Below are 21,107 nucleotides of genomic sequence, written 5' to 3'. Positions count from 1 at the left end.
AGAGAGAGAGAGAGAGAGAGAGAGAGAGAGAGAGAGAGAGAGAGAGAGAGAGAGAGAGAGAGAGAGAGAGACCAATGGTGAGAATGTACAACTGGAAACCACATGCCACGCTACTTTCAAGGCTGTAGGCTAGAAATTGAGTTTCACTACATACATGGTTATTATGAGGGCATGCCTCCTGCTAGAGAATGCACTTAGGCTATAGACAGATATGTTGATGATAGTGTTGTTGCACCCTTATCAACGTACTTGGTTGAAATAGTATACTGTAGGCCTACTAATGTAATGTATAATCATCACAGTCTGACAGAGAAGAGGTTAGACTCACAGGCAGGCACCCAGACAGACAGACAGACAGACAGATAGATAGATCACTTGAAAATACATTCAAAAGGATAAAAGCACAATGCCTGAACGCTTGTTTCCTTTGTGGTCCTTTTGGGGACGGGATGCAGGGGCAACAACACAAAAATAAATATTATAGACAGACAGGCAGGCAGGCAGCCAGGCAGACAAACAGACAGGATGATGGAGCCAGTTTCAAGAGCACAAATAGTTTATTCATGCTTGGCAGTGTCTCTGTCTGTCTGTCTCTCTCTCTCTGCAGCCTTCATCTATGCGTTTCATCCAGGGCGCGCGCGCACGCACGCACGCACGCGCGCGCGCACACTCACACACACACACACACACACACACACACACACACACACACACACACACACACACACACACACACACACACACACACACACACACACACACACACACACACACACACACACACACACACACACACACAGCTCACCCTCTGTCGCTGAGCTGTTGCCGTGGAAACCACTACAGTGTTGCAGATGGCGAGAGCCAGGAAGAAGTCCACATAGGGGTCTGCCTTACAGACGCCGATGTCGCTCCCCAGAAACCGCTGAAGCAACTTCCTGTCCGGAACCACCTCCATTTCCTGTTGGCACAAGGTTTATTTGTGGTCATGTTAATTTGAAAGGCCAGGTTGCTCACCATTTGTTTTCCATTGTTCATCTGCTGTTATTGGGTTTTCTTTTGTCAAAGGGCCATGATTTAGATGTTAAAGTGTTATTGTTGCTTCTCTTCAGGTTTTTATTTTATTTCAGACAGCACTTTTTGCACACATTGTGTTTTTGTTCTGTTAAATATTTATGTAAAAAACTCTAATTAAGTGCTAAGTGATCTATCTATAGTATAAATACATTTATTATTTTTATTATCATTATTACTGTGGTCACAGAGTGGGGTATTCATGGTGGGGTAAGAGTAGTACTGTAAGTACAGTAAGTGATTCTGCCGTCTGAGCATCATGCCTCTCCATGACAACAACTGGCCTGGACCCTTCCTCCTGTGGGCAAAAATAGAAATGGCACCGTGACCACTGTACTGTACACCATGACTAATATATAATGCACATTTACTGTAGTCTATGTGCCATCAGTAGGCCATGCCTAATGTAGCCCAGCAGGGCCATATGTCGGTTCAGACACAGGGGCAGTGCTCATCACTGACACCTAGCAGCTTGACCATCTGCATCATGAACCCACCGCCACATGAGGCCGCGTTTCGCTGCCTGGCTGATTTTAATACAATAAAGACAAGTTGAGCATTTTTACAAATAAATTGAAGCATTGTGAGCTTATAGATCTGCTATGTTGGCCTTTTTCTTTCTCTTTCTTTTTCTAATCTAGACAAATCTTGACAAATGGATCTTGCCCAAAAGGCTTCATGTGGTTAACATACGTATACTGTACTGTACATCATCATGTATATCTAGGGTGTTGGGAAAAATCAATTAATGTAAGAATTGCGATTCTTATCAATGATTCAAAATCAATGTGTGTCTGTGTCCAGCTGACGTTCGTTGACGCTCGTTAATGTTACTGCATCACGGAGATTATGTTGTGTTTCTGCATCAAATAGAAATGCACCTAATCTAAGGATACCATCAAAACCAAGAATTATTATAAGTTGACCCTATCTGGTATTATAGAATTTTTTGTTTGAGCTGTTGGAAATAACTGGGCTTCATTTGGTTGTTAAAGTCCAGATGACAAAAATATGACTGTTAAAGTAGATAATAATACTGATTGGGAATTATTTTTAAATGAAAATCGATTTTTGAATCGAGAATCGCTTTGAATCAAAAAGATCGCCGACGATTTTAATCGAATTGTGACCCCAAGAATCTGAAACGAATCGTGAGATCGCAGAAGATTCAATGTATATTTACACAGTATATATAGTGTATATACTCAGTGTATATAATAATATTTAACTGTTAAATTGTGATATTATCAAACATAAATATTGAACCTATCAGTCTACATTTCCCAAAAGGAAAAGCACGTATTGAAATCAGTCTGACCAGAAGCAGGGATCAAACATATCCGCACCGGCCATAAGAATGAATGACCAGAGACCCCCCCCCCAGCAAATGGAACCCTGCAAGGTATACTGGACGCCCCTAGCAGCCTTCAGTGGCTCAGTGTCTGAGCTCCAGCATCACCCCACCAGTGGAATGCTGATGACAATACGCCCCTGGGCTCTGTGTGGCTCATAATGCCGGGAGGAATTCACAGCATATGAACATGTGGCTTTTTACTTTGTGACTGAGCTGCCATCTCACCAGTGGGCTGCTGAAGGCCACGTCGCCCGGGGTGCTTCCTGCAGCTTTGCTCCTGCGTCGGGCGCCATGGCGACGCTGTGTGGCTTCGGGGTCGGTGTCCTCCTCGGCCTCCAGTGACCATCCTGTCTGCGGAGGCGGCCGTGGCCGCTGGCTGAAGACCACCTCCTCCTCGTCAGAGTCAGCCTCGTCGAGGACGGCCAGTCGAACAGCTGCAAAGCCCCCCAAAAGCGTCCGCGTCCGGCACGCACACCCACACATCCACACACACACACACACACACACACACACACACACACACACACACACACACACACACACACACACACACACACACACACACACACACACACACACACACACACACACACACACACACACACACACACACACACACACGGCAGTGATACTACTGGTCCTTTGAACTTGTAAAGAAGGGGGTAGTTAAAGAGGAGGAGGTTGAATGAGGAGGTCCGAGGCCTATGTGTGAGGTTTACCGTTCTCATGGTGTGAGTACTCGTTGCCCGCCACGGTGCATCTACAGAACAGCATCTTGTTTTCGGTGAGTGTGCCGGTCTTGTCTGAGAAGAGGTACTGTATCTGACCCAGGTCCTCTGTGATGTTGAGGGCTCGGCACTGCACCCGACTGTCCGAGTCCTCGTCGTACAGGTCAATGTCGTTGGTGATGAGGAAGATCTGGCCGATCTTCACCAGTTCAATGGATATGTAGAGGGAGATAGGTATGAGGACCTAAGGGGGAACAGGAGGTGATGGGTTAACCCATTCAATCCAGGAACGCATATACTGTGTCATTTTAGATTTTTAGCTATAACCATTATTTTATACTTTGGGCTATTCAAAAATAGCAGATCTGCAAGCTCGCAGCTCAAGCTTGTAGATCTGCAATTTTTGTTTGTGCAAATCTGTGATTATATATGTTTTTTAAATTATGTTGCTATCAGTGGTTCTCAAACTTTTTCATGTACACGCACGCACGCACGCACGCGCGTGGTACCTGCAGCAGGATAATCATAGTGAAGAACATATAGAATCCAGACAGCGGGGCAGGGTTGAGGTGTCCCAGGCTGTCGGGGACCAGGAATGGAGGAATGCTGGGAAGTGTGTGCAGCCAGATGAAGTGACCTGTATGTGAGGACAGGGGATTAATCACACCCACTCTGTCTGCAAGGGAGGCAGCTATTTTTGGCTCCACTCCGAGTCCTTCCTTACTCGGTCAGTTGTCTCGTACCTACAGTATTTTCTCTCACTGGGCTTTAGGCCAACACACTCCAGGAAGTGACAGGTCCCATTCATAAATGCACTGTGCCGGCAGTCGACCAGATAGCACCTTGACCACATAATTGCAATGGTTTGATTCTAGAGACCTGTGTTGCATGTCCTCCCGCCCGCAGTTTCCTGTCACTCCACACCAGTGGTTCTAAAAGTGGGATTCCAGGGACCCCCCCAGGAGTCTTTCAGGGGGTCCCCAGGAAAACGAGGAGCAGTTTTACCACTTGCAAACCCCTATATACTTAGTTGGATGGAGCCCCACATGGGTCTCTTTTTATCCCCCTACACTAAATATCTTTGCTGAAAATAGCCGATCTACAGTACAAGATGCTCACAACATGTTGCGTGGGTTGTGAGATTGTATCTGCTATGTTTGCTAAATGTTCACCCCGGAATATTCTTCGGCTATTCCAAAATAGCAGACCTACAAGCTCATAACGCATTGCAATGCGACGCGTTGTGAGCTTCTACATCTGCTATTTTCTAAATGTTGTTGACACATTTTCTCTTATGGGGGTTCTTTGCACGAAATCTGCTCAAATGTGGGTCCACAACCAAATACATACATTTGGGGGTCCTTGAAATGAAAATGTTTGAGGATCACACTGCTCTACACTATACTATATATATTGCTAATATATCTAAATATATTAGCATAAATAAACACATTGTAAGGAATATTCCATTAATCAGTCTTTGTATAATGTAATGATATTTATGGTTAATGTCACTGTACCTAGCGCTCCAATGAGACACATGGCGAAGAGCAGAATGACGCACAAGATGACATCACTGTTCAACTTGCGCTCCAGTTTGCTGCGCTTGTACCTCGGCCCGTTGTTGTTGAGCATGGACTTGGATTCGTGACCTTGAACATGGGACAGAAGGGCGTTTATCCAATAATTAAGACCACCAGTACAGAGAGGCATTAAACAAGCCATGAAAAACTCACTTAGGAGAGGAGTGATTATTGATCTCAAAGAGTGCAATAATAACAGTTTCATCTGCTCGTTATTCTTTGGAAAATCCTTGAGACAGTGATGTGATGCACTCAGGAAAAAACTGTGGACCTATTATAGACCCATGATGGAACAGTTCACACATAGCACAGACACAACACCTTGCATACCTGGTGGACAGTAACTAAGTACATTTACTTGAGTACTGTACTTGCGTAAATATTTTGAGTATATTGTGCTTTACTTGAGTATATGTTTTTTTGGGAAACATAACTTTCACTCGCCTACATTTCAAACACATGGCACACTACTTACTTAGGAAGGGACCCCAGGGACTCAAACGTCCAAAAATACTTTATGAATATACCACCTTTTCTCAAAATATTGAAAATAGCAGATCTACAAGCTTTTCAATTGACTATTGACACAACACTGGCGCGCAACTATAGGTATAAATCAAGCATTACTTCTCTACATTGACCCATGATTTGGTTGGAGTGACCACCACATGAGAGAGCAGTTGGGGTTTTGCTCAGGGACACTTAACCAGGCGACACAAGAAGCCTGGAGGAGCAAAGGATCGAACCGGGGACCTTTTAATTACCTCCTGAGCCTCTGCCGCATGTAAATGTACGAGAAATGTAAGGTTTCCAAATGATGGTGAAACATTTATGCAGTGGTGCGGGTTGTGCAGTAGACCACTGCTATGATGGTAGACATGTACTGTTCTATGTACTGTAGCAGGCTGTGGGGGAACCACATAGAATGGATTATAAAGCACTTTTCTAGTCAGGGTGCGTACCAAAAAGCCTCTAATGCCCGACAGTGAGTCTGCGGTTTGATTACCGGATGGACAGACCATTTGCTGCATGTCACTCCCCTGCTCTTTGTCCGCATTTCCTGTCTCTCTCTGTACCGTGTCTATCTGTAAATAAAGCATGAAAATGCCAAAAATAAATCTTGAAAAAAACCCTAAGAAACTATCCTCCAACTTCACTCAGTCACACAGCAACGATGGAGGCAGCCATGTAAGGTGCCAACCTGCTCTCAAGAGACACTTCCAACGAAACGCAAAGGAGCAGCGCCGAGATTGAACCGGGAACCTTCCAGTTCCCAGATGAGCTCTGTTTCTCAACCAGTGGTCCACGGACCAATAGTGGTTCACGGCATAATTCATTATATCATAAAACTTTTGCCCCTTTAGCACTATTTTATATAGACTATTTGAAAATAGCCGATCTACAAGCTCACAACGCATCGCACCGCGACGCGTTGTGAGCTTCTATCGGCTATTTTCAAACATTTTAGTACTTTACTTTTGGTACTTTAAGTATATTTTGATGCCAATACTTTTACTCAAGTAACATTTGGAACACAGGCCTTTTGCTTGTAACAGAATCTTTTTATATCGTGGTATTGCTACTTTTACTTAAGTAATGAGTACTTCTTCCACCACTGCCTACCTGCATACACCACGAACCCCACTGCATGATCTGTGTTCCTCACGGTGCATCCTCTGAGCAATAGACTCTCAATGCTCACACCCAGCTTGTGCTTATCAGGCTTCTCTCTGCAGATGGAGAAAGAAACACTAATATTCTTATGATGCGGAGAAGAATCTTTATTTAGGGTGTGTATACTATATACTGTATACTGTTGTATATTTTGTTCATTATTGATGGTACTTATCTTTCGTGTGACGTCTTTACTCAGCTGTATCTACATAATTTTTTCGTGCCCTGTACCTGTATCTTAAAGGACGACTTCTATTCACCCATTTTCAACCTGCCTTCATTTAATTGGTCCTCACTAATGCTCATGATAACATGGCACCATTTTTGTCTACTCAGTCTGTGTCTCAGAAGAGGGCTGTGGACAGTTCAGAAAACCAGTGACATCATCGATGGGGAATCCAAGCTAATAGAAACAACAGGCTTTCTATTCCTGGAAAGTTAGCATGCTATGACGGAGGCCACTGTTTTCACGTTAATAAAAATCAAAAAAGAAAAACCTTCCTAACGATGATGTCACTGGTAGACGGGTTTCTGAAGTGTCCACAGCCCTCCAATGAGACAGACTGAGTAGGGAAAAATTACACAATTTTATCATGAGTATTAGTGAGGATCTATTATATGAAGATAGGTTTAAAATGGGTGATGTCGTCCTTTAACTGCTATACTGCCTTTGGTGAATGAATTTCCCTCACAGGATCAATATAGGTTAGGGTTAGGGTTAGTTATCTTATCTTATCTTCCTATAATTAAATCCATAAAGGGTGGGTGATGGGTGGGCGGGCGGACGGACAGACAGACAACATGCGCTGATGTCAACAACATAACCCCTAGCTGCCTAACAACACCGATTTGCACACGTGGCCCCTGGGGGCCCTGATACGCATATCGAGGGCTTGGGGAGTAAGTGACATTTTCAGACTTTTACGGGACACAGACAGACGGGTACAACAGGCACTCTGCCAAAGCCACACTATGACTCAGACATATTGGTCGGATCGGCGGCCCGAACCTCTAGCTTGAGTAAATGTACTTAGTTACTTTCCGCTACTGCCCACCCCACACACCATCACACTCATTACTGTCAGATCTCGTTAGATGTTCATTAGCCCTCATAATATTCCCTATTAGCGAATGTGCTGCCTCATGGCCTCTAGCTGGACAGGAAGGAAAGCCCGGCTGTTATCAAAGCTACAGTACGCTAGGAGGAAATCGATCGTAGCCTATTACAGGCCAATAATGCGTCAGGAAGAGCAGTGAGTGGGTTGGAAATTAGTTTTGCTCGGCTGCTTTCGGAGACTCAAAGATCTGTGTGGGGAATCCTGGTGATTCATGTGCTTGATACTCACACGTAACACTTGAAATGGTTGAGATTGTTGTTGGGCTTCTCGCACACGACCGTGCTGTTGAATCGCTCAGGCTCAAACTCCAAGGTCTGCCAAATGACAAGAGAGGAGACTATTAAAATAAAAACATACATCTAGAGTGAACTGGTTGCACCCAAGTCATTTTTACGTGTAAGCATGGCATCAGTAAAATACTTGTGAACTTATCAGAAGGCATTTTTCAGATGTTCCTAGAGACCTCTCTATCTATCTATCTGAAATAGGGCTTAATTAACTATTAGTGGAATCAAAAGTACAATATTTGTCTTTAAATGTAGTGGAGTAAAGTATCCAAAAGTATAACATTTGTTATAAATACTTGAGTAAAGTACATATACTCAAATACTCAAAAAATTACCCAAGTACAGTACTCAAGTAAATGTTCTTGGTTACTGTCCCCCACTGTTAATAGTCCATTCATAGACTGCATTGGAACAAGTCATTAGTCAATCCTTATGCCAGAGCCATCTGGTGTAAGTAAATCTTTAATGGACCACAGAACATAACCTTAGCCACTTAAAACCAAACCCTATATACTTAGTTGACCATATACTGTGGTCCCATAGGGCTCTATACTAGGCACCCTACTGTTTTTGCTCTACACCAAATATCTTCGCCCAAAATTAGGGATGGGCGATATGACATTTCTGGCCGATATCGATGTCCGATATAATAATTGTTGTTATGGCCGGTAACCGATATAAACCGATGTCGATTTGATCTCATTCTGTATTAAAAAATAAATAAATAATAATTTTGTCCATTCTGAAAAAGGCATATAAACACTGAATTGGAAAAAGCAATGTCTCTTTATTCCAAAACAAGGGATGCATCGTTATTAAAATGTTGGCCCATATCCCAACATAAACAGCTTGAATGTGGTATTTTTAGTAAAAAAAAATCCAACTGACCCTTTTGAAAACTTCCCCAGAAAACACTGATTGAATCTGCAGCATTGATCATCATCAGAAAAGGCTTTTTCAGGCTTTTTATTTTATTTTATTATTATTATTATAAAATATCGGCTAAAACCGATATATTATTTTGATATCGGTTCAATACCGATATTGCCAATATCAGCCGATACTGATATGATGACCGATTGTCCATCCCCACCAAATATAGCCGATTTTCACCGGATCTTCACCACTGAATAGGGACGCTAGGGTTCAAGTGGTTAAAGACCCCCTTTTATGTAGAAATGATCATTTTCACAAGATTGGTGGTAGTTGCAATTACCTGCACTACAATTTCCTCCCGATGAGCAGGTTGGTGCCTTGCAAGGTTTCCTCTGCCATCGGTGTGTGAATCGGTGTGTGAATGGGTGAATGGCACAATCAATGTAAAGCGCTTTGGATAAAAGCGCTATATAAATGCACCATTTACCATTTATGTTGTGCTATGATGAAATAACCCCTTAAATGTAACAATGTGTGCGTACCTTAATGCAATTCCAATGATGAAAGCTGTGTTGTTGTGAAGGAATGACGGATTCGGCCAAGCCCCGAAATACAATGTGAATAATGTGTGTCAAAGAATACAGTATATCTATGGAACATACCCACGTTGGGGAGTAAGACGCGATTAGGAAAGAAACAGATAAGAGGTTAAAAGTTAAAACACAAAAACACTGATGCTCACAGAAGCAGACAGCAGGCCCGGCACAACCCTTCTCTGTTTGAGGTTGGTCTCTCCGTCCAGGCTGGCCGTGTCTACGTGACACACTCCGTTAGGGTCCGACGTGCCCAGCAGCAGGAGGTCTGCAGGAATGATCTCGTTGGACACCACCTTCACAAAGTCTCCCACCCGCGCGTCCTTCCAGCGCTTCTCCACGAAATCCTTCTCCTTCCTGAAATGAGAAATGTCCATGTTGTTAATTATAGTCAGTCATTACAGACGTAGGTGTCCCCACGCTGCTGATGCAGTAGATTGATTTTTACTGTGTGCATTTATTAAACACTAGAGTTTCGGGGGGCTACGCCCCCCTCAACCCCAGCCGCGCACGGGGCCCGGCGTGGGTGCGTGTATATTGGGGTACCCAAATCGCCGGAGTAAAAGTGTCCAAAAAGAAAAAAAAAAAAAAAAAAAAATTGGAAAAAATGTTAACACATTGGACGCCAGAGGTTAATCTCATAATGTACCTACCAGTGCCAAGCTCTTTTTGTTGTTTTTTTGTTTTTTTCATGTCGTCATAGCCCCCGCTAAATCCGTTTAAAATCCGCGTTCATTTGGTTCGACACAAACACGGGATCCGTGAAAAACAACAACAAAAAAATCCGAGCCGATCCGTGCCGCCATTTTGAAGTTACATGCGAGAACGTTAGACAGGGCGATGCGGTGAGGAAACCCACAAGGGAGATAAATCGATTCTAAGCTGACGCCCAGACAGGAAACGGATGCGAGCGAAAAAACCGGAACCAGTTTTATTCCGTTTCCGGTCGGCCCCGGAACCGGAAATGGGTCGAAAAAAATTCCGGAATGTGCACTTTTTCGATTTAACATGGGAAATGCGAGTCGCGTAGATCTACGCGACTGGCACACTGCGGCTTTAAATCGTTTGGCGTAGATCTACGCGACTGGCACGCGATGTGTTAATAGTGATTGTTACTTTGGTGGTCCGCGGACCCCCTGGTGGTCCGCCGACCCCTGTGAGTGTTGGGACCCCCGGGGACCCCCCTGGAACATGGCGGACCCCTTCGGCAGTTTTAGTTTTTTTCATGCACGGTTTGCTTGTTTCTGTCGCTTGTTTTTTAAAACCTGGCAGCAAACTTGGCAACCCGACTGACATCACTGACCTATCCTTGGTATTTGTACTTCCGGGTTGCATAATGATGACATCACTGTCGAGTCCTGTGGTGTCATGAACCTAGGCAGGTTTGTTTACCACATTACCCTGGGCAGCGTGCTGTGCTGTGGCGGTGGCTGTTTGTTTTTGTGTTTGGGATGAGCATGGCACGTGAAGGACGGACATATTGTGATCGAGACATGAGTGAAGTGAAAGTAACGGCCTGGGTGGAACAAAGGAGGTACGTAAGAAGGGGGGGGGGGTTGAAGCAAAGGAGCTGTGTGTGTGCTGTTGTGGAGGACATGGGCAGAGTGCAATGGCGGCCGCTCGTGTTGTTTCGGCGAAACCCGTCGCCGTGCGGTGTCGGTGGTGTGCACGGTAAACGGTACGAAGCTGCCTCCCCTTCCGTTTTGTCCGACATTTGGTGAGTAGAATTAATTATGTTGCGCGGTGGAAAAGGTGTAGTGAGCAATGAGAGGTCCCCTACGCGACGCGTAAATTCAGCGCGGCCGCCGTGGCGAGTCAGTTGGCGACATGTGGTCTGGCGGTGCGTTGTTTATTCGATAACAGAGCTGTGGGGTGTCGCACCTAGGGTGCGGAAGTCGCTCGCCATTTATATAGTTAGATACAGTTGGAGTAGTTGATGGATCACTGTATGTATATTAGGTTAAGTTATCAGGTAATTATCAGGTGAAATATTGGCTTGCTTGTCATAAACGCAGGAACACACACTAGAACTAGAGTGACTGTATGGAAATGAACAGACTCAAACTCAATGAAAAAGCATGTGATGTTGGATTTGGAATGAGGCCCAGGTTTGTTTATGGCTCTTTGGAACACAGAAAGGCTCCAGCGGGTTTAGAGGAAAAGCCAAGGATCAAGGTGTTTGTTGTCCTTCATGTCACCCGCTGCTGTGGCGAGGCGCCAAGCACAGGACGGCAAGCCAGGTAGTGATGAACTGAACCACTAGGATTGGGTGTTTTAATGCACAGGTGACACAAACGTCAACTGAAACACGTATGATCCACCCAGGACTGACCGGGAACAAGACTAATTAGGGCTGATTACAGACCAGATACAGCTGGAGTAGACTATGACACAGAAGCAGGAAAATAGACCAGGGAACATAATGAATACCTAAAAGATCAACTGCAGTAATGGTGAGAAAGTTAATTTACAATAATAATAATAATTTACAATATTGTAAATGTCTCCAGGGCAGATAGGAAGAATATCATCATCATCATCATCCTGTGTCTGTCTCGAGGTGTTTCCAGAGCCATAAGTAGGTCAAAACCTTACAGTCAAGTGCTAGTGAATGATGTTAGATGACACAGAGCAGTAGGTATGCAATGCTGTCCTGTCCTTACCGGGTGGGTGGCCCTGCCCTGGGACACACCACTCCTCATGGAACACAAAGGGGGATTTGTGTGTATTTTTAGCAAACGCTAGCGAAAAATAGCTCAATAGCTATTGCGTGTGAATTGAACAAAGTTCAACTTGGCCCCGTTTCCAGTTCAGGGAAGACCGGTTCTCTGCTGTGGTCAGTCGAGAACTTCTTGTTCTGATGAGGTGAACACAGTAGGGTCCTAGACAGGGTAAGGACATGTCTACCTGTATCAGCAAAATGCAATGTTCTCTTTAAATACATTAACCTTGGCAGTTGGCATCCCTATTTTGGGCATGTCATTAAAGGCAACAATAGCCTATAATAAGTGATTAAACTATTTGTATGCCATCTCAACAGACCTTAGGAAACCATTAAGCCATCTCTCTAATCATCTACCACCGTACTCAATTAATTAATTCACAATTAATCCAACTGATGTACATTTCTAATCTTCAAAGTGAGATGGAATGGAGTTGCTTTCTGCGATAAATGTGGCTCTGTTCTACAATAGGTTATCTGAGGTCTTTTGAGATAAGATCAACAAATGTTTTATGATTGTGTGGAGATAGTAGCTCCTTGTACAACTAGTGCAGTCAATCTCAAACATGTTCACGTCAAGAAGTACAGTATGTATCTCACATATTTTTCTTTAATTTATATTAGATTAGATTTAGTACTGAATTCTACAACTGTATTCTATAACAGGTGGAAAGAGTGAATCCAATGATGTGAAAAGTCATTCTTATACATTCTCTCATTGAGTTAACGTCTAGTTGGTGAAATGACAGTGAAATTAAACTGTCTAGCTGCGGATCCCCTGCAACCACCTCAAGGACCAATGGGTTCCCCTGGACCACTGAACTGCTCTACTGATAAAAACAGTTGAATGTTCTTTAGTAAATAGAAAATACATTTGCAGGCTGCAGGATACCAATCCAATCAGGAGAGAGAACGCATACAGGATACAGGATAAACAAGTGAAATTGGAAATGAGGAAACAAAACAATGAGCAGACACAATTGGGACCGGAACACTATGAAATTGAAGCTGAAAAATGGGTTCTCTCTCATGACTGGATGAAATTGGTGTCTTACCTGAACATGTATTTTCTGTTTATTAAAGAACTGGAGAGACTGGGAGACCCACGTTACTGAACAAACACTCTATAGCAATGACTATACTATCAGAATACAGAGCTTTAACTTTTTTCTTTTGATTTAACCAATTAAACCCCATATGGGTTTAATTCCCTCATTACTAATAATACTGTATTTTCTGTTTTCTGTTATTGTGGGGAAAGCTTTCACTGAAAATAGCCGATCGACAAGCTCACAATGCGACGCAACACGTCACGTTGTGTGCTTGTCGATCTGCTATTTTAAGCCAAAGCTTTCCCCACAATACCGATGCAGGGGTTTAAGTGGTTAACCAAAATATATCACTTACAGCACATTTAAGCGGCTAAGATTGGTTGTTATAATCATTGTGGACAGACTAGCAATGCTGTGTGGTTCAATGCTAACAGGATGAGTCACATTCAGATGAAATGAAGAGCAAGAGCAGAGCAACATCCACAGATTCCACACTAATGATTATGGACACAGCTGAGCTCCAACACAGTGAATAATGCACAGGTTGACTGACAATGACAGCGATGGAGAAGATGAGAATGAGCTTAGCTACTGTCGACATTTGAATCTAATGTGTTTACATCTATCAGGTATAAACCAATTACTGCAGGGGATCCCCATCCAAGTTAATTGTTTAATTAAATATAATTCAATTCACTTGGAATTATTACTATTTAGAGTATGCAGTGTATATAAAGGGGACAAGGACTGACAGATACAGAGATAAATGGTGCATTTATCCAAAGGGATTTACAAGGCGGAGGAAACCATGCAAGGCACCAACCTGCTCATCGGGAGCAATTAGGGGTTCAGTGTCTTGCTCAAGGACATTTCAACACTAGCTCTGGGGGAGCCCACCTTGTGGTTTCCGGTTCACTCTAACCAGCCACTCTACCCCTGAGCCACTGCCGCCCCGGTAGTAGTGTGAGATGCAGGTGAGTGATATATGGGCATAAAAGGGACAAGGACAGACAGATACAGAGATCTCCATATATGGGCATATCAGTCAGATCGGCAGTGTGACGTAGGTGAGGGCTGTGTAGCGGCCCGAACCTCTACTGTGTATATATAAGAATAAATACATTTAGTTACTCTTTAGCTTTACAAATTCCACTACTGTTCGGCATCAAATGTGCTGCGGCTGCTGCCAATAAGTCATTAAACTTTACGCCCTCAAATTACAGTCCAAAGTAGTTATTTATAGTTACATGACTACATTATAGTGACTTCAGTTAAATCCCATCCGACAACATTCCACAGACACGAAAGAAGTGTTGAAGTGGCCTAAATGAATGACGTTTTAAAGGATAATTGTTGCTGAAAGCAGGGTGCGGCATTCAAGTATGTAAACACAGGCATGACAATGCAAAGTTTCCACATAATCGTGTTTGTGTCTGCATTAAATAAAGGGTAAATGGCTCATTTATATAGCGCCGTTATCCAAAGCGCTTAAAAATGTGATTCCAAGCAGCCGCTCTACCGCCTGCGCCACTGCCGCCCCAATAAAAAAAATGCTCGGATCATTACATAAGTGAGGTGTGGTTGTGTGTGTTCATGTTGCTGATGTGTGGTGTGTGATCTGTAAAGTATGGGTATAAATTGTTACTATACTCTACCTAGGTCTGTGTTAATCAATGGATGTTCTCTCACTAAATGCAAAACCATATAGTGGAAGAAGAAAACAAAACAAAAAAGGTCATAAAATATACACTTCTTATTAAAGTTATCTTTCAATGGACCAAGCTAGAGCTTCAAGACTGACCAGAATAATCCAATGCATTGTAGAAGCCCTTCTTCAGTGACATTCTACTGCACTTATCCAAAGCTTTTATCCAAAGCGACTTACAATAAGTGCATGTTCAATGCACTTATATTGTAAGTCGCTTTGGATAAAAGCGTCTGCTAAATGACTGTAATGTAATGTAAACTTACATAATCATGTTTAACCTCTGGACTGGTTAGGCGTCAGAGCTCTGGTAGAGCAACTACACGAGCACCAACAAATGGTGACTGTATTGTACCTATAAGCAAGAACACATTCGGACAGTCTGCCTTCTCAGTGAAGGGGGCAAACCTTTGGAACTCTTTGCCTACGGTTCTAAAACTAGAGACGGATGGTAATGTGATTAACAGAGGACTCAAATTATGGTTGGAATCAAATCAACTGTGCTCAAATGTATGGTTACTGATTGGTTATCTGAATGATTATGTCTTCTTTTGTTTAGTTAATGTATTGGGTCTGATTTTGATTTGATTTAAGTATTTTTTTGTTTGTACCTGATTGGGTTTTAGATTGGTGATACTGTATTTTAGAAAAGCTTCCTGTGGACAGACATTGAAAATTAGCGCTCGTGCTGTATACACTGTAAACAATATGCATCTGGTTTCGTCCAAGCCCCCAGAACCAGTGAAGTGAAGCTGCCTTCGCCTGGTAGTCAAATCTGGGATAGCAACACTTCCGCATTTAAAATGCTACTGCGTGTGTGTCTACTGTTAAAACCTACTAATGTCCCTTCAGAGGCTCCGTAGAAACCCTAGTGCACCTGCTCAGGACCCAATATCGAACCAATATATGGTACTTCCGGGTGCTTCAAACGCCACTGAGCAACTTTCATAGAAATGAATAGCTGGGGGGCGGGGCAATCCGCCCTCTAGATATATCATAACTCTATGGTTTCGTCCAGTGTAATTGTGATGTCCATATCAAATAAGTAAACATAACATAACACAAGTAAGACGCGCGAACACTGGAAGCGAACGCAGCTCGAAAATATTGTGTATTTACGGACTTTGTGTGTGTTTGTGTGTGTGTGTGTGTTTGTGTTTTGACTGTAGCTGCACTCTGGCGCACTCTGTCGGCCGCACCCAGGCAGTGCACTGCACACAGACACACACACACACACACACACAAGCCGAGCAGACTTTCATAGTAAGCTCCACTTGGGCGGAAGCGCGCCTTCGGCGCGCCTCCTTCCGCGTTCGCAATAACACTAGAGCTCTGCAGTGGTGGACAAAGTACCTGTACTCAACCCCAGTACTTGAGTCAAAGTATAGTTACTCCTAGTCAAATATTACTCAACTACAATAAAAGTTACTTAGTCAAATTTGTACGTGAGCTAAAGTGCTGGACTATACTTTTCTGGAGTTAAAACAACACGTGGAAATAGGGCGGTGGTTAATTAATTCATAATGTTTTTAGTATGTTTGGGTCCCAGGGGTCCCTTCCTAGAAATATAGTGCAGACAAATGTACATCATTTAAGGCGCCGATAGCCGAGTGGTTAAGGTGTGTACCGAATAGGCTTTGATGCCTGACGGCGAGTCCTGGGTTTGAGACTATCAATAAAGGCAGAAAAGGCCCCAAAATATCTTTAATTGGTGTGCTCACTGTTGTGTCTGGAGCCTGTGCTTCCGGCCATCTGAACTCTGGTCTGCCTCCACATTGACACACACGCACCCACGGACGCATGCACGCACACACGGACGTACGCACACACGGAGGTACGCACACACGGACGAACGCATGCACATTACGATGATAACCCTTGCTATCTTCTCTTATCCACTCCTCCCCTCTCTCCAATCTCCTCTCTCTCTCAATCTCTCTCTCTCTCACTCAATCGCTCACTCTCAATCTCTCCTCTCTCTATCTCTCACTCTCAATCTCTCTCTACTCTCTCTCGCAATCTCTCCTCGCTCTCTCTTTCTCTCTCTCTCTCTCTCTCAATCTCTCTCTCACTCTCAATCTCTCTCTACTCTCTCTCGCAATCTCTCCTCTCTCTCTCTCCTCCCTCTCTCTCCCATCTCCTCTCTCTCATCTCCTCTCTTTCTCAATCTCTCTCTCTCTCTCACTCTTTCCGTGCTCCACCCACCTCCCACCAAACGAATTAGCTTCAGATAATGAAAGGGCTGAAAATGACTGTTTTGCCGTGTTTGTGAATTATTCATTTTTCACCAGTAATTTCAAAATAGATAACTGCTAACCTTACCGTCTTGACTGACGCAACGCTAAGATGAGGATTTCATCAGTGCGCGCACAATGTGATGGATGCAATATATTGTTGTGAGACTCTTCAAACCAAGAATAATCTCCCACATATTTTCTATTTCTAGGTCAAAAATTCCCATGGGGCGCTGAGACGCAGATGAAGTAAAGCACACACACACACACACACACACACACACACACACACACACACACACACACACACACACACACACACACACACACACACACACACACACACACACACACACACACAGGCCTACACGTTCACACAGCGCAACCACGTCCACAGACATCAGCACAGCTGGGAAACACACACAGACTCACATCCACACGGACACACAAGCGCGCGCACACACACACACACACACACACACACACACACACACACACACACATGCACACACTGTAAGGCGTCATTTAATTGTTTTGGTTGCTCTCACAATAAATGCCTGCACATCATGTACTGTAGCTGCTACGCAGCTGCATCTCTATCTGTGCACCACGACGAGTGTTTCCCGGGGAATCATCCCGGGAATTACTGTTAACATGCAAAACACCCAAGAGGAGCAAAGCAAGGCCACCAGTTAACTGCAGCAGTGGAAACTAAGTACATTTACTCATGTACTGTACAATCTATTCAATACTTTATGCTTCAACTCTCAGAGGCAACTATTGTACTTTTTTTCTCCACTGAAAACTTTAGTTACCAGTTACTTTGACAAAACAAACATTAACCAATTAAGCCCTATTCATACTTTGTCTATTCAGAAATAGCCGATCTACAAGCTCACAACGCGTAATCATACGACACGTTTTGAGCTTGTAGATCGGCTATGTCTCTATCTTGGACTTGTACTGTAAGTATATTTTTATGGCAATCATTTTATAAGAGTATTTCTTCATTGTGGAATTGCTAATCATATTTAAGTAAAAAGAAAACAGAGTACTTCTTCCACCACTGCATGCCAAACACACAAGAGCAGCAAAGCAAAAGTAAGGCCACCAATTACCTGCAATAGACGTAGCACAGCGTGTTGTTGAGTTTCCTGTCAGACTGGTAGCGCCTGAAGTCCTCCCAGCCGTCCTTTAAGGCGGTCAGAGTCAGGATGACACAGATGGGGATGAGGGCCACCTCGGGCTGGAAGGCATTCACCACGGGAACGAAGTTCAGAAGGGCCAGGCCCACAAAGTAGACATTGGCCATGCGGTGGAACTGCTCAAAGAGGTTCATGGGGATAAAGAGGAGCAGGGTGTACTTGGTGGTTTTGATGGCGTTGCCGGGGAAGTGGCGGTTAGGCTGGCCGCTCCTGTCCAGGCCCTCGTACGGCAGGTTGGACACCAGGGTGCGGAGGTCCCTCTCTCTCTCACTCTGACCTCTCAGGGCGTCCCGCACCAATGCCAGGGGGCTTCTCCACGTCATGGTGGGCGGATCCGTCACTTTGTCTCCTCTGACAAACCTCTGGCCCCCATCTCCTTCAGACTCAAAGTTGACACTTTAAGTCTCCTACCGGATAAAATGATTGGCTTAGGAATGCGACAAAAACAAAAGAATCTCCATGGATTCAAGTCTCCATGGGGTGTGTAATTGATACAAAAAAAAGTATTTTTGGGGGTGAACTATCCCTTTAAAGATGCTGTAAGTGATATATTTTGGTTTAAACAAAATGTTAAATCTATATTCTGATGGCAATCGTTGTTTCAGAGTGCTTTCTCAATAACAGAGGTCATCCCATCTCTACAGCTTTTTAGTTCACAGAAAATAAATGTTCAGGTTTGGATATCGATTTCATCCAATCTGGAGAGATCAGGATAAACAAGTGAAATTGGAAGTAATGAATCAAAACAAATGAGCAGACAAAATTGGAATTGGAACATTATAGAATGGAAGATGATAAATGGGTTCTCTCTCCTGATTGGATGAAAATTGTAACCCTCCTGAAAATGTATTTTCTGTTTACTAAAGAGACAGGGAGACACAGACACCTGTTACTGAATAAACACTCCATAGCAATGATTACTATCAGAATATAGAGGTATTCAACACATAACAAAAAGAAAAGATCACTTACTGCACATTTACTTCTTCTGTGCAGTTTCTTGAATGTTCCTACACGTTCCAACAAACCCAGAGTCCCAAGCTCTCCTCTCCAGTGCGTTGACTGAGTTCTCACTACTGTATGTGCTTATAGGTTCAAGGCCACATTTAAGAAATGGTGCATGGGTGCACACCTACATTGCCTGTGTGTCCCCGCCCCTTTGGATTGATAGGCATCTTGTTTGAGCAGTTTGGCATTCCTCAAGTAGATGTAGCTAGCTATTTGCAGGGAGATAATAGAGTTCAGGTGACACAAAATATTAGGATGCGAAACGTATGCGTAAGGTGTACATTTGCTCCAGGGAGGTGACTTATCGGTGTTATGGTCAATAATCTTTGGGTTCAAGGATCTGAGTTGACAGTAGCATTCTTATGTTGTGAGCTATCAGATGGGCTATTTGTTGTACAACAAAGTATATAGAGCTTAAGTTGATAACATAATGACCCCCCTCCCCATCCGAATAACCCCCCCCCCAGATCAACTACATCCTGTACATTGGAAAGCATAAGCAAGGCATGGGAGCAGTGTGAGTGAGGAGATTTGAATTGACAACCCGACAGTGAAAGTGACATAAGCAGTCCTCAGGGGGTAAACCTATATAAACAGCCTGTAGCGTAGACGCAGCGCGAACAAACGGAGAGGAAGCACAGTATATTTATATTCCATACTGGTTTAGGAGGCTATATATCATGGAGCTTCAAGTACAAGAATTTGCACTTGACAGTTCAGTACAAGAATTGTAATGCCTGCAATGTTGCTGCCATGCAAGTGACAATAAAACATCCTGAGCCTTGCTTACGGTTCTTCGTTTTGACTCAAAATATTATCAACAAGAGAGTGTGTCTGGGGCTGGCGGCTGGGCCATGATCAAACAGCAAAATAGGTTATACCACATCTGCTACTATTACAATTACAATGTAGGCATTTAGCAGACGCTCTTATTTAGAGCGGCTTGCAAGTGCATGAACTCTAGTGACTAGAGTTCATGCTTACTCTGCTTATTCCGAGTCTATTCAATAAGCCACAAGGTTAAATAGTCACATAAGTAGAGTGCAGAGAGAACGCTGTTGTGCCTCAAGGAAACTAGGATAGCCTACCAGGTAAACAAGGAACCTAGCATCTGTCTAAACAACATGCTATCAAAATTACATCACATTCTTAACATCTGAAAGACTTACGACCACATGTCGCAATCACATGGTTCAAGTAAGGCGTGTGCTTCATCAACACCCATTACAAGGGTTCAATGTTTATAACTATACTATATAGTAGAGTTTGGAACTATACATTAGCGTTTGGTACAATTGGTCGCCCAGTGGCAAGAGTTAATACTGTGTTGTGCGTGTGCGCGTGCTTGTGAGAGAGAGAGAGGGAGGGAGGGAGGGAGGGAGGGAGGGAGAGAGAGGAGAGGGAGGGAGGGAGAGAGAAAGAGTGAGTGATTGAGTTTGATTTATTGTGGGCTACACACAAAGCAGCTCCTGGCACAGATGGTGTGCATGTAGGATGCTTCTACTTCCTCATAGTGACATATGTTGTCTTTTCCAGAGCAGGCTGTCCAACGCCCTCTTTATCCGGCCAGAATCTCCCACAGAGATATTCATTAAGACTTATCACACACACACACACACACACACACACACACACACACACACACACACACACACACACACACACACACACACACACACACACACACACACACACGTTTACACTGATTCATAAAACGTAAACGGTCACAGCTGCGAATAATGCACATAATAAGCCTGATACATGCTTTGTCGTACGAGGGTGTTGCATGCTAGAAATCGCAGTCGCAAGCTTGTAGATCTGCAATTTACAGTCTGAATCAAAGGGAAATAGCCCATTGTTCTGACGCTTGGTCACGTCAGAACCACACACTTCCACA

At 43.7% G+C, this 21,107-nt stretch overlaps 1 protein-coding gene across 2 annotated transcripts in view; it reads right to left on the bottom strand.

Moving 5' to 3' along the window:
* Positions 1-19,273, bottom strand: part of atp10b (ATPase phospholipid transporting 10B) — a 31,554-nt gene extending 12,281 nt beyond the window's left edge. The window contains exons 1-10 of one of the 2 annotated variants that reach the window (XM_084041192.1): positions 19,175-19,273; positions 18,116-18,609; positions 9,434-9,641; positions 7,757-7,842; positions 6,360-6,466; positions 4,674-4,805; positions 3,663-3,790; positions 3,145-3,397; positions 2,651-2,859; positions 806-958 (exon numbers count right to left, since the gene is read on the bottom strand). In XM_084041192.1, coding sequence (XP_083897318.1) covers positions 806-958; positions 2,651-2,859; positions 3,145-3,397; positions 3,663-3,790; positions 4,674-4,805; positions 6,360-6,466; positions 7,757-7,842; positions 9,434-9,641; positions 18,116-18,525 — 1,686 coding nt within the window. In that variant the 5' untranslated portion in view covers positions 18,526-18,609; positions 19,175-19,273. The remainder of the gene's footprint in view (positions 1-805; positions 959-2,650; positions 2,860-3,144; positions 3,398-3,662; positions 3,791-4,673; positions 4,806-6,359; positions 6,467-7,756; positions 7,843-9,433; positions 9,642-18,115; positions 18,610-19,174) is intronic. The other variant, XM_084041193.1, reaches the window with a different exon arrangement.
* Positions 19,274-21,107: the final 1,834 nt, after the last annotated feature.

This window comes from Gymnoscopelus microlampas (genome assembly GCF_963454915.1).
Source record: "Gymnoscopelus microlampas genome assembly, chromosome: 18".
In the NCBI taxonomy this organism is placed as follows: Eukaryota; Metazoa; Chordata; class Actinopteri; order Myctophiformes; family Myctophidae; genus Gymnoscopelus; species Gymnoscopelus microlampas.
This window is presented reverse-complemented; position numbering and strand designations above follow the sequence as displayed.